The sequence below is a fragment of the Cnephaeus nilssonii genome, assembly GCF_951640355.1.
Source record: "Cnephaeus nilssonii genome assembly, chromosome: X".
Classification (NCBI taxonomy): domain Eukaryota; kingdom Metazoa; phylum Chordata; class Mammalia; order Chiroptera; family Vespertilionidae; genus Cnephaeus; species Cnephaeus nilssonii.
Window position 1 is genome coordinate 48,031,207 of NC_137071.1, and position 14,356 is coordinate 48,045,562.

Here is a 14,356-nt window from a genome sequence, read left to right on the forward strand (position 1 = left end):
CTGATCAGGCCCCGTTGACAGGCCCAGAGATGCTGGCATAGAAACTGACCAGTCAGAACCAAATCTGGGTGAAGTATGAGGAAACAATGACTGCCTAGGAGGCGGAGCTTCTGACGCTCACTGGCATAGAAACTGTCCAATCAGAACCAAATCTGGGTCAACTGTGTGGAGCCAGTGGCTGCCTAGGAGGCGGAGCTTTGACACTGACTGGCATAGAAACTGACCAATCAGAACCAAATCTGAGTCAACTGTGAGGAGCCAATGGCTGCCTAGGAGATGGAGCTTTTGACGCTGACTGACATAGAAACCAACCAATCAGAACCAAATTGTCTGGCAGAGGAGGGCAGTTGGGGGTGAGATCAGGCCGGCAGGGGAGGGCAGTTGGAGGCAACCAGGCCTGCAGGGGAGGGCATTTGGTTGCGAGATCAGGCTGGCAGGGGAGGGCAGTTGGGTCAACCAGGCCAGCAAGGGAGGGCAGTTAGGGATGAGATCAGGTTGGCAGGGGAGGACTGTTGGGGGCAAGATCAGGCTGGAAGGGGAGGGCACTTGGGGGCAACCAGGCCTACAGGGAGGACATTTGGTTGCGAGATCAGGCTGGCAGGTGAGGGCAGTTGGGGGCAACCAGGCCTGCAGGGGAGGGCAATTGGGGGCGAGATCAAGTCGGCAGGGGGAGGGCAGTTGGAGGCGAGATCAGGCAGGCAGAGGCAGTTAGGGGCAAGATAAGGCTGTCAGGGGAGGGCAGTTAGGGGTGATCAGGCAGGCAGAAGCAGTTAGGGGAGATCAGGCAGGCAGGCAGGCAGACAGAAGCAGTTAGGGGTGATCAGGCAGGCAGGCAGGAGAGCGGTTAGGAGCCATCAGTTCCAGATTGTGAGAGGGATGTCCGACTGCCAGATATCCCCCAAGGGGTCCCAGATTGGAGAGGGTGCAGGCTGGGCTGAGGGAACCCCCCCCCCCCCGTGCACGAATTTCATGCACCAGGCCACTGGTAGCTTATAATAACCAGGGAACACTTAGCTCTTTTTTATAAGCAGTCATAAATTAGTTTGAATCATCATTCTGATATAAGTTCCCATTGTTTTATTTTTAGAACTATTATGGTAGTTGTGAGTGGGTTTTTTGGAGGGTGTGGTTATTTGTTGCTTTTCCCAGAAGAAAAATTCTTATATTTATAGCCTTGCTTCTTTTAGTACTTAGGCATATATACTTTTTAAAAGTTGAAATCATATTATACTAAGGGGTCATGGTTGGTTAAGGGGTTATGGTTGGCTTTGTCCCATCTATACCCTCTTACTTATCATTCTAAAACAGTAATGTGTATGTAAATGCCTGGTGGTAATTCCTAGCTCTTGGGCAGAGGTTTTAATTTTATCAGAATAGTGATTCTCCATCCCAGGTCTTGCCCAGTGTTTTTTAGAGTTGTCAAAATGGTATTACAAAATCATCCACACCTATATTTTGCTCTAAAGAGTCACTGGAAAAAGTACCTTATAGTATTCTGGAGAAAGGGGTTAGGGTGGCCAGTTCCAAGAAATTAAATGACTAAACTCCCAAAAGACTAGAAAGTGTTTCATAAGTGGTACTATACAAAACTGTCAGGAGCAGTTCAGGATGACAGTTCATTTATCTAACAAACAGACCATAGTAATTGAGAACCTGGGCTCCAGAGCCAGACAGACCCTGGTTTAAAGCCAATTCTGCCACTCACTAGTTGTGTACCCTTGCTAAGTATGTATTAATAGCAAAAGAAAATAATTTTAGTGACTCAATAGCAGTTAAAGGCATTATTCAGCTGATGCAATCAGGGAGTGCCTACCATACTCCAATCCTACTTTGACTCGGGTAGTTACCTGGATTTGGGCTCAGATAGCAGTGTTTGTTATTAATTGCTGCGAAACTTTTGGGTGAAGGCTATTAGAGTTTTCCTGGCTTTTGCTCAAGAACGTCAGTGCAGTTCCATCCTGACAACTATTCAATTACTTTCAACAATTATTCTTGCAAGCCTTGTAGTTTGTCAGTTGGGCCAGGTTCACAGGTGGCACAGAAGGTGGAAAGGGAAAGGAGGCAAGGGAAAACTAGGAACCTGGTCTCATGTGTTTTAATCCTCTTACATTAGCACTATGAGCAAAGTGCGTTGGGAGCACAAAGGAAGGGGTGATTAACTACCTAGAAAATTCAGGAAGGCAGCACAGAAGAAACTGGGTCCTTAAAAATGAATGAGATTGCCACCCACACAAAGGAGAAAGGACCATCTATAGAGAGGAAAAGGTATATGCAAAAACAAAGGTATGCAAATTTAGAACACAGTAAGAATACAATGGTGTGGCTGAAGTATAGAGTATATGCCAGAGAATGGCTATCACAAGGTCATTTTAATCTGTAATTCCACTTAACTATAGCTGGAACATCTAATGTATGAAAACCTCGTATAAGGTGCCTCAGAATTAAAGTAATCTAGGCTGCAGAACCCTACCGGAGCCAAAACTTATAAGATCAGAAAAGATGATTCAGGGTACCATTGTTTATGGTCACACCACCTCATTTCTGGGTCTTTGAGTCACATAGGAAAGGTGAAAAGAGAAACCCATGGAACCAAGATAAGAGAATGTATAGCCCGGCCAGTGTTGCCCAGTGGTTAAGTGTCGACCCATGAACCAAGAAGTCACTGGTTCCATTCCCAGTAAGGGCATATGCCTGGATTTCGGGCTCGATCCCCAGTAAGGGGTGTGCAGGAGGCAGCCAATCAATGTTTCTGTCTCTCTATCCCTCTCCCTTCTCTCTCTAAAATCGATAAAAACATATTTTTTTAAAAAAGAAGAAGAGAAGGCATAGCCTCAGTGAGGATCTGGCAATATGACTGGTGCCAGTCATGTCTATAGAGGAAGTTGCTAATGGGGGCTGGCTTAGGGGAACTCTGTAGAGTCACTGTGTCTGCCACTGAAATTCATTTAGTACACGCAGGAGGAGGGTGCTAAAGATTGCTACAAACTGATAAAGTCCCTGGCTTCCATCCACTGTCACAGGCAGAATAAACCCTTTTTACCCACGGCTCCTGCTGGACTCTTAAATCAGAGTTCTCCATATCTATTCTTTGGAGACTCTCCAAGCTATATATATATATTTTTGGAAATATGCAACAATGTGTCCTTTGGCTTTTATTAAAACACACTACCGTGAAAGCAAAATGTTTCAAATGTAAGTGCTGTGCCCTTCATTCTGATTTAAAACTATTTTTATTTTAAGTAATGGGTGAACACCCCCTTTTCAGTTATGAAGGCAGCCATTGTTCTCAGATCTTTTTCCTGGGGCTTTAAACACTAAATTGCACCATTTATTTCTTTAAAATATAATTCAAGTTAGCCTCCTTGTTATAGTTACCTATAAGGAAATTCATGCATTCCTTTCAAAAAAATCATTTTTTTTTGTTTTTATCCCCTACTTCAAGACTACTTCCATAACATGCATTTTGCATGCCCAGTAATGGTATTGCCTACAACCTACAAGCACAGATTTCATTTTGGAGGGTATTGCTGATTAATGTATCTCACTGAACCTGAGCCTTATTCACCTGATCATCACCTTCAGCAAATCATATCTTTTTACCTTACAAAAGGTTCTTAGTTGTAGCCTTAGAATGAAGGAGAAAGAGGCTGTTAGAGTGAAATAAATTTTATTGTTACACTAGAGGCCTGGTGCACAAAATTCATGCACTGGGGGGGGGGGGTTGTCCCTCAGCTGAGCCTACACCCATCCCCTGGAGGTCTGGTCCCCCCCAACTGCTCTCCTCTGCAGGCCTGGTCACCCCAACTGCCCTTCCCTGCAAGCCTGGTTGCCCCCAACTGCCCTCCCCTGCTGGCCATCTTGTGACAATGTAGGGGCGGCCATCTTGCGGCAGCCTTCTTGTGATGATGTGGGGGCAGCCATCTTGTGACAACATGGGGCAGCCATCTTGTGGTGGCCATCTTGTGGCAACATGGGGTGGCCATCTTGTGACAACATGGGGACATACATCTTGTGGTGGCCATCTTGTGATGTGAATGCGTGAGGGTCAATTTGCATATTACCTCTTTATTATATAGGATATTTACATTTAGGATTATGAAGGCAGAAACCTGCCATGTTCATGTAGAACATGTCACCAAAGCTAAAACCTTAACATTGTAAAATTTCATTGGGCCACAAAGTAAATCAACAGTAACAAATCTACTTTGATTCCTGATCCTCTGGAAGGTACTAGAAAGTCTCCAAAAGCCATTGTTCTAGGCCCTACTAATCTAGACTAGGCCTATAACTAGTCCTTTTACTGAAACTTATATATAATATGGGAGAGAGGAAGAGGTAACTATTAACCTATAATATATTGAAGCGTGGTAGTTCTGTTTTTTATAAGAAGGATTTAGTATGTCTTGCTCTTAAAGAATTGCCAGTATTGTAAATCATGATGAGACAGGATGTAGGAACATTGGAGCTTCCTTTGAATTCTCTTTGAGTCTCACTAGTTGAGAATTTCTGGGAAGAATAAGGGAAATGCTTTATAAACAGCACTTACTGAGGGCCATTTCATTCCTTACCTTAAAGGTACTGAGATTTAAGTTTCAACAACTATGTAATGTTTCACTGGGCTGGTGCTGAGACTCCATGTGCTAACCCTAAATTCTTTCCTTGCTGTTGAGCCAGTAGCAATTTCACCTATGACCTCCTTTTCGGAAATAATCCTTTCTTCCTAGGGCTTTGCAGGATCACTTACACAGTAGTGGTAATTCATATATTGCCATGCCAAATCCTGAATTTCACCAGGAGAACTAAGCTTGCTCATGTGCTAACCTATAAACAAATTAATCCTAATAAATCGTTTAGATTTCCCTTCTAGGTGGTGTTCCAATGCCCATAAAAGGAATTGGCCCTTCTCTGGGAGGGAATCAGTGCCTACCCTTTCCTTCCACTACCTGGAGTAGCTGCAGTTGTGATGTGTAAGAGGGACAGAGGCTACAGTTATTTGTCTTGACTTCAGGGGCACATTTTTCTGGGGTATTTACCATGGCATTTATTTCCTTGTAGGGTAAGCTCTTGTTACCTTGACTGACTATAAAATAAAAATCAAAAATAATTCTTTATTCTAATCAGTCTTCTGCTGCATTGCCTTTATTTGATACTAGTGGTCCAGTGCACAAAATTTGTGCACATTAAAAGGGGATTAATTTGAGGAAATATTTTAATATTGCTATTTGCCCTTTCTCTATAATAGAAGTATCAGAGATGAAAGAAAATTAGTAAAATGTATATGAAAATCTTCCTCCTGTCAGAGTCTGGGGTGCAACACAGGACCCAGAGTCAAGTCCTTGCCCACCCACGTGCACTTCAAAATCGCGTAAGACTCAGACCCAGCTGCGCCCCCCCCCCCATTGGGCTAGATCCAGACCTGGCCGGTCCCACCCTTGTCAAGCCCTGCCAGGTGAGGGGCGCAGCCTCAGGTCCCCTGGCCCAGCGCCGGGGCGGGGGGCATGGTCTAAGGTCCCCCAGCCCAAGCCGTGGCAGGGGGCACGCCTTGAGATCCCCTGTCAAGCCCCTCCAGGCAGAGGGCATGGCCTGAGGTCCCCCATCAAGCCCCGCCGGGTGTGGGGCACAGCCTCAGGTCTCCTGTCAAGCCCCGCCGGGTGGAGGGCACAGCCTCAGGTCCCCCGGCCCAGCACTGGGGCGCGGGAGTGCACCTTGAGGTCCCCTGTCAAGCCCTGCCGGGTGGGGGGTGTGGCCTCAGGTTCCCCAGCCTGGCGCCGGAGCGGGGGGCATGGCCTGAGGTCCCCCGGCCTAGAGCCCGGGTGGGGGGCACAGCCTGAGGTCCCCTATCAAGCCCCACCGGGTGGGGGGGCATGGCCTGAGGTCCCCCGTCAAGCCCTGCCAGGTGGGGGCGCAGCCTGAGGTCCCCCAGCCTGGCGCCAGGGTGGGGGGTGTGGCCTGAGGTCCCCTGTCAAGCCCCACTGGGGCGGGGGTGGGAGGCGCAGCCTCAGGTCCCTGCTGATTGCTCCTTAAGGCTCGTTATATGAACTTGGCCTCCACTGTGGGTGCAGCCATCTTGTGTTACAGAAACCCCGCCTGTGCTGTGGGCACAGCCATCTTGTGTTACAAAACCCACCCCCCGCCTCCGCTGTGGGCGCCGCCATCTTTGTGGCAGAGTGATGGTCAATTTACATATTCCCTCTTTATTATATAGGATGTCTTTTCTTAGGATTGTGTGTCTATGAGGACTGGCTACACCTGTGTATTATAAAGTAGATTTAGTGGTAAAACATAAAAAGATGCCCAGCCAGAGTGGCTCAGTTGGTTGAGTGTCATCCTGTGCACAGAAAGGTTGCTGGTTTGATTCCCAGTCAGGGCACATGCCTGGGTTGCAGATTCATTCCCCAGTTTGGGAGCGTACAGAAGGCAATTGGTCGATGTTTCTCACATCAGTCTCCCTCCCCCTCTCCCCCTCTTCCCCTATCTCCCTCTCTCCCCCTCCCCCTCTCTCCCTCTTCCCCTCTCTTCCTCTCTACTTCTCCCACTCTCTCCCTTTCCCCCTCCCTCTCTGCATGTCCTCTGACAAGGATATTTCCTTTAATTTTTTAAAAACATAAGAAGAAAGGGTGTAGTCTATAAAGCTTAAACTTTCGCCTATTGGAATGGTTAAGTCTTTCACTCTGGCCCTGTGACCTCTATCCAAGCAGGAAAGGTGGGGCAAAGTAGGTTTACAGTCTTTTGTATGGAAAATAATGCAATAATCCTATATAACATAAGCCTAATATGCAAATCGACTGAACAGCGGAACCACCAGTGGAACGACCGGTTGCTATGTCGTGCACTGACCACCATTGGTAGAAGTTCAATGCAGGAGCTTCCCCCAGCCCTCAGACCCCAGACCAGCCAAGGCGGGTGCCAGTGAGAGCCCCCCCAATCACCCCTCCAGTTGTCCCACAGATCCACCCTGATTGCCAGCCAGGCCTAGGGACCCTATCAATGCACAAATTTCATGCATCGGGCCTCTAGTCCTATATAATAAAGAGGTAATATGCAAATTGACTGTCACGCCCTTGCACAAGATGGCTGCCCCCATGTGGTCACAAGATGTCCCACAGGGATCGGGCCTAAACTGACAGACATACCCCGAGGGGTCCCAGATTGGAGAGGGTGAAGGCTGGGCTGAGGGACCAAACCCCCCCCCCAGTGCATGAATTTCATGCACCAGGCCACTAGTTAATAAATAAAAATACAAGAGTAAACTTTGTTTCATGAACTCACAGCTGTAAGCCTACTTTTGCCCCACCTTGTATGTAAGTTGCCACATGACGCTATTTTTTACAAAGACTGCACAATTGATCTAGATAAAGAAGAGAATCTCTTGAGAGGTGGGAAATGGAAACATGTGGCTATTGGAGTATATGTTACTATAAAAGTGTTCAGCACCTTAAATGGTCTCTGTATACAGTTGAAAAAATTAACCAGTATAAAATCCACTAGTAAGCTTCACTTCAGAATTTTTTTCTAAAATGAGACATCATTTGTCATTGCAGGATGAAACTGTTGCTTGCATGGCTGCAGCCATTGATGCTGGAGTGGATCCAGAAGCTGTAAGTAATTGGCCCCTTATGTAGAATCAGGAGCTTTAACTGTGCATTGCCTATAATTTATCACTCAGCTGAGGAAGAGAATTCCTGATTGCTGCCATCCTCCATAGAATGCCATGGAAATCCGAATATAAATCTTGAATATAAATCCGAATATAAATCTTGAATATAAATCTCAGCTTTGTAAAATTCCTCACTCAGGTAGGCTCTATCTCTAACATTAGTGGTAATGTGTGGCAAGGCTTCTCAGGTTTGTCACTTTCTATATTTTCAGACTGGCTTACTGATTTCTTGTTAGGTGCTAGTGTTCTGCATCAACTATCTAGTAAGTTAAAATGAGGAAGGGAACAAATTAGGAAATCATGGCTAGGTCACAAAAGCATTAGAGAGGAAATGAAAGAGAATTTTTTTTCTCAGCATACTTTTCTATGTATGGGATGGTTAAAAGCTAAAGGAACCAAAACATTTTGAGTATTCAAGTTGCAAGAACAGATAAAATATATTAGATGTTGGCTAAAGGTTATAGAGCAAAGTCAAAATGAAAGCCTGGACAATGGTTTACTTGAGACAGCTTTTTCTCCCTAAAGCCAATACATATTGGTAATTTTCATATTCTGAAAGAAGACAGATGAGAGATAAATCAGGTGCCAGAGGTCAGGTTTTTGAGAATAAATGAAACCTCTTCTCCATTTCCACCATTCCTAAAGTGCCATTTTCAGAGCCTTCTCTCCTTTAAGGATCCCTTAGAATGAGGTAAAAGTGAGAAATGTTGGCCTGATTAATAAAAAAAAAAAATCAAGAGCCATGGCCGGTTGTTGGTTGAAGTGTTGTGCTGTGAACCAAAACGTTGCAGGTTCAATCCCCAATCGGGGCACATGCAGAAGGCAAATGATCGATGTTTCTCTCTCACATCATTGTGGTGTGTGTTTTTTTCTCTCTCTCCCTTCATCTCTCTAAAAAATCAATAAAAACATATCCTTGGGTGAGGATTAAAAAAAGGAAAAGAAAAGAATAAGAAACTTAGTTTGCTCTAAAAGAGTCAATTAAAGGATATAAGAAATAAACTGCTTGTGAGAGCAGGGAAATAGGCTAGCTCAATTTATTTTAGATATTTAAATTGAATGTATGAGAAACCAGAGTTTTAAAAGATCAAAGGTACTGGTAATGGAGAAATGGCTGTGAGACTTGATTAAGTAGTGTCTAAGGAGCTCCAATTGCTTGTTTCTTTTACAAATCATTATCCTGATCTTTTCTAGAAAGTGGAATCCTGTCTACAGACAAGCAGATCTTCTGATGGATTCACCACTCAACATGTTCTCCGTCAAGCTCAGATGTCTAAGGAGCTGGTTGAGTTGAATAAAGCCCTTGCACTGAAAGAGGCCCTAGCCAGGAAGATGACTCAAGATGGCAGCCAATTACAACCAATTCAGTTCCAATACCAGGTAAAATCTTTACTAGAGCAGTATTTGTTAATGTCTACCATCTCTCTTGAATTGTAAGCAAAGAAAACAGGCACACTGTTTTTGATGTTGACAAGACAACATAATGTGTGTAGTACAACTACTATTGGTTTAAAAAAGAATACATTCTGGATAGGGAACCTATAATTTTGTTTTACTTAATCTAATACCTTCTACAATAGGTTTTAATAAATCTATGTATATAAAAGCCTAAGCGACCAGCCCACCAGCCAACTGTCCGGTAGCTGTGACGCCCACTGACCACCAGGGGTAGACGCTCAATGCAGTAATGGAAACCACAGGCATGGAAAGATGGAACAGACTGATGAATCTCAGAGGGAAGGGGGAGGACGGGAAGAGATTAACCAAAGATTTTATATGCATACTAGAGGCCCAGTGCATGGATTCATGCACCGGTGGGGTCCCTCAGCCTGGCCTGCGGGGATCAGGCTGAAACCGGTTCTCCGACATCCCCTGAGGGGTCCCAGATTTCGAGAGGCTCAGGCCAAGACGAGGGACCCCACTGGTTCATGAATCCATGCACCGGGCCTCTAGTAGTTTGATAATGTTATAATAGAAATGGTCCCTGCTTGGAGAAATTGTGTTCTAATAACTATGCTGGGGTTCTGAGAATGGTACATGGTCTCAGAGTGTCAATTATAAAGAGATTTGTAGTGGATATCACATGACTTGGCAAATGGCTGAACTTGTTTATCCTTGTGGTGGTTTTAATTTGCTCTTGTTAATTAAGAGGATTTATCTTTACTTAAAGACAAGTCTTGGCTTTCAGGTTATCCACAAGGTTACCCTTGCTCCAGACCTCATTTTTCCTTGTAGCCCAGTGTTTCCCATCCACAAAGGGCTGTTAACAGGGCTGGTAGGTGGAAAAGGGTGCATTCTTTTCCCATCCAGCTATAACCCCAAAGTCCTATATGCTAGTATCAAGAAAGCCCTGAAACACTAATGCATTTCTACCACCATTTCCACTAATTTTTCAGAGTAAAAACAAAAAAAGGGGGGTTTTACTATGTGATTTTTGCCACTTTATACCCCTAGAGTAGAGGTTGCTTCCAAAGTAATAATTGAGTTGCCAATATGCCAATAGAGGTTTTATTTTTTTATTACCACAGTCTTACTTAACTTTTTTAAAACTTAATTTTTATTTATGTCAAACAAATGCATGTCTATAATTTGTAAAAGTCAAATAGTACAATACTAACATCATCAATTGATTTTCCACTTTGGAAGATTGGAACATAGTTCTCTTACACAGCCACCCATGCACACTGCCTCACCTCTATCTTTAAAGATGATTATATATAAAAATAAAGAAATAAAAAGTATTATATCACAGTGTTAGATTAAATGAATAGTTAATGTTTACATTTTTATGATTATGTCTGTATGTAAATGTTTTACAGCTGAGTCACATAGTATAATATGATTCCTTTCCTTTCTTGTATAGCTTTTTGTTTATCCTGGAGTTAATAATATCATTTTTAAATTTATTTTTTTATTTAAGTATAGTTGGTATACAATATTATGTTCATTTCAGGTGTACACTATACTGATTTGACATTTTTACACTTTACAGTGTGACCACCCCACTAGTTCAAGTAATCATCTTTCACTGTGTAAACTTGTCACAATATTATTGACTATATTCCCCTTCCCCTATTTAGGCTAGGGCCTCTTTCAGTGCAAGGGCATCTCACCACCACCCCTTCTAATAACCATCTCTTTGGTCTGTTTCCATGGGTCTGTTATTTATTTGTTTTGTTTTTAGATTCCACATACTAATGAAACCATTGCTGTGTAATATTCCATTGTGTGTGTGTGTGTGTGTGTGTGTGTGTGTGTGTGTGTGTGTGTGTGTTTGTGTGTGTGTGTGTGTATGTATGCCACATCTTTTCCCATTCATCTATCGATGGACACCTAGGTTGCTTCTACATCTTGGCTGTTGTAAATAATGCTGCAGTGAACATAGCAGTGAATGAATATTTTCAAATTAGGATTTTGAATTTCTTCAGATAAATATGCAAAAGTGGAATTACTGGGTTGTATTGTGTATCTGTTTTTAGTTTTTTTAAGGAATCGCCACACTTTTCCATAGGGCTGCACCAGTTTGCAGTCCCACCAACAGTACAAAAGGATTCCCTTTTCTGTACATTCTCATCAACATATGTTATTGGTTGACTTTTTTAATAATAGCCATTCATTATTGTTTTTATTTACATATCCCTAATGATAATTGATATTGAACATCTTTTCATGACTTAGTCATCTGTATGTCTTCTTTGGAGAAATGTCTTTTCATGTCCTTTGCCCATTTTTCAATTGGATTATTTACTTTTTTTGTTATTGAGTTGTATGAGTTTTTTATATATTTTGAATATTGACCCCTTGTTGGAGGTGTTGTTTGCAAATATCTTCTCCCATTTAGTTCGTTACCTGTTTGATTTATTGAAGGCTTTCTTTGCTGTGCAGAAGCTTTTTAATTTGATGTAGTCCCATTTGTTTATTTTTGCTTTGGTTTCCCTTGCTTGAGGGGACATACCCTAAAAGATATTACCTCAGACTGATGTGCAATAGTTTACTTTCTATGTTTTCTTATGGTTTTTATGGTTTTAGTCCTTACATTTAAGTCTTTAACCCATTTTGAGGGGGTTTTATATATGGTGTAAGAGAGTGGTCCAGTTTTGGGGTTTTATTTGCATGTATCTGTCCAGTTTTACCAGCACCACTTGTTTAAGTGACTGTTATGACTCCAGTGTATATTTTTACCTTCTTTATAATAGATTAGTTGACCATATAAATGAGGGTTTGTTGCTGGGCTCTCTATTCCTTTCTGTTGATCTATGTGTCTGTTTTTATGCCAGTACCATACTGTTTTGAATATTTTTGTATTAATTAATTATTTTTCTTTATTCTTGAAAGTATTACATATGTTTCCATTTTCCCCCCATTGACCCACTCCAGCCCACTCTGCCTCCCCTCCTCCACCCTAGGCCTTCAGCACCCTATTGTCTGTGTCCATGGGTTATACATGTATGCATACAGGATCTTTGGTTGATTACCTCCCACCTACTCTCCCTTGCCTTCCCTCTGAGATTCTGCACTCTTTTCTATGCTTCCATGTCTCTGGATCCACTCCATTCATCAGTTTATTTTGTTCATTAAATTCCACATATGAGTGCAATCATGTGATACTTGTCTTTCTCTGACTGACTTACCAGGTATACTGGTTAATAATGTGGGTTTTTTTCAATAGATGGAGTTACACATATGTTGATATATATGTGATTTGATATGTATGCTGTTTTGTTGTATTGACAGCAAGCTTCAAAACTTCATATGTTAAATTTGCTGAAGGTGTTAACATCATTGCCAGAGGCTAAGACCAACAAGTAGTTAGCCTAATTATGCAAGAAGTCCACTGGAAGGCTAATGGACTTTGATATTCAGAAAGGGCTGAAAATCAGCATAATATTGCCCTGCTTTTGGCTGAATGACTGAAGGCAATCCCCTAACCTGATAATCCTTTTACTGTTTACCAAACTTTACCTTTGATATGCCTGTTTGCTTTGCTAAAGGGAAAATTTGTATTCTAGCAAATAAAAGCAAAGGAGACCAAGAAATCAGGGAGCCTCTCTGCTAGAGAGTAAGGTCTCCGCCTGGCTCCTCGTGCATTCTAAATTTATATTTCTTGTCTAGTATATCCATTTGTGTGCAGTCCCTTCTCCAGACCTTGAACCCTAGCCACAAATGGATGCAGCGTTCATATATGGCACTTTGGAAAGGGACGTGGAGAAGAAGATTCACCAGAGTGAAAAACAAAGAAAGTTCACCAGAAAGGTGGGAAGTGCACTGGAAAGGTGGGAAGACTCACTGTGCACAAAGCTCGCGCCAAGCTTCGGAAGTCGCAAGCCATAAGTAGGCAGGAACGTCTTTTATTTCAAGCCAGACTATAATGGTGCAGAATTCAAATAAAAGGCAAAAATATTGTAAATTTTTAGCTTGTATGCTCAAGGACAAAGAAATTAAAATGTCAAAAGGTACTCTCTTAAATCAGGCTCAAGGAAAACAAATGCCCTTGTCATCTTTAACTAGGTGGGCTCTTGTTCAAACTGCATTATGCTTAATTCATATTGGGGATCAACAGCCTGTCATACTAAGGCCCTGGATCCTCTGCCTCTAGCTAAAATAACTTTAGAGGCCAGCCAATGCTATGGAGAGCAGAATAGGAAAAGATCCATGAAAAGAACTCTGATTTGTTAAGGCTTGTCTGTTGATTGTTGTTTTATCTGTCTTTATTGTTTATTGTTAGTCTATTAAGCATGCCTTTGATTTGATTTAATTTAATAAGAAAAGAAACCAGGCCATTTACTGAATTTTCCCAGAGCAAACAGGATGTGGGGGTGGGGAGACACGTGGCCTATGGTACATATCCTAGGAGACAATGGGAGGTATAGATAACTAAAAAAGGCCTCAGCCCATTAATTACTAGGTCTTGGTGATCCTGTAAAATGGACGCCCACTCCCGAGAGTGCTATTAAAAGTCTCATTTTTGCCATGTTTTTATTTCCCAGTCTGTCATTTGAAATTTGGATAAATAAGACATTTCTCAAAATTTGGGGATGCATCTGGGATTTCTGTACCTGTGAAGAGAAAAAGGCTAGCTTAAGAGAAGGCGCGCTCCGCCCGATTTTGGGTGGCCTCTTGAGCCCCATCTCTTTAAGGATGCTATAGAATACACTCAAGACTGTTTTTCTTTAAAAGATGGCAAAAATGACACAAGGAAAATATACAGGCTGTGTTTGGGCAACAAGATTAGCGTTTCCATAATAATAGGTAGTTCTTGAATAATAATAGACTGCATTCCAAGGTTAACATTAAAGCCACTGAAAGTAAGTTATCTCTGTTACACAATTTGCCAAATAAAATGCCTTGGATAATAATAATTGGCTTTATAATCTCAAAATTGTTGAAACATGGATGGATAGATGTAAATAAAATGAAGAATTTGTGGTGGAGCTTTTCAGTGATAACTATAGGTATATTAATGGTGGGGGCCCAGTCACTCGGGGGGAGACTGGCTGCGCTCTCTGATGGAGGAGGGGGCCAGTCGCATTTCCTGCAGCAGTAACCTTAGATGTTATCTCTAAGGAAGAATGTGGCAGTTTTAAAATTCAAATGGCTACAGGCCTGCTTCCAAAGTCTTTGGCAACTTACAGCTTTGGAGTTTACTAAATTAAATAATAAAAAATTATTAAGTATCTAGATATTTTAAAATAACGAAAT

At 42.4% G+C, this 14,356-nt stretch overlaps 1 protein-coding gene across 4 annotated transcripts in view; it reads left to right on the forward strand.

The window, feature by feature from the left end:
* The window catches only part of KIF4A (kinesin family member 4A), a 181,445-nt gene that overhangs the window by 93,248 nt on the left and 73,841 nt on the right, over positions 1–14,356 (forward strand). For all 4 annotated transcript variants that reach the window (XM_079764681.1, XM_079764683.1, XM_079764682.1 and 1 more), the window contains 2 exons: positions 7,542–7,598; positions 8,852–9,037. In XM_079764681.1, the coding sequence (XP_079620807.1) occupies positions 7,542–7,598; positions 8,852–9,037 (243 nt within the window). The remainder of the gene's footprint in view (positions 1–7,541; positions 7,599–8,851; positions 9,038–14,356) is intronic.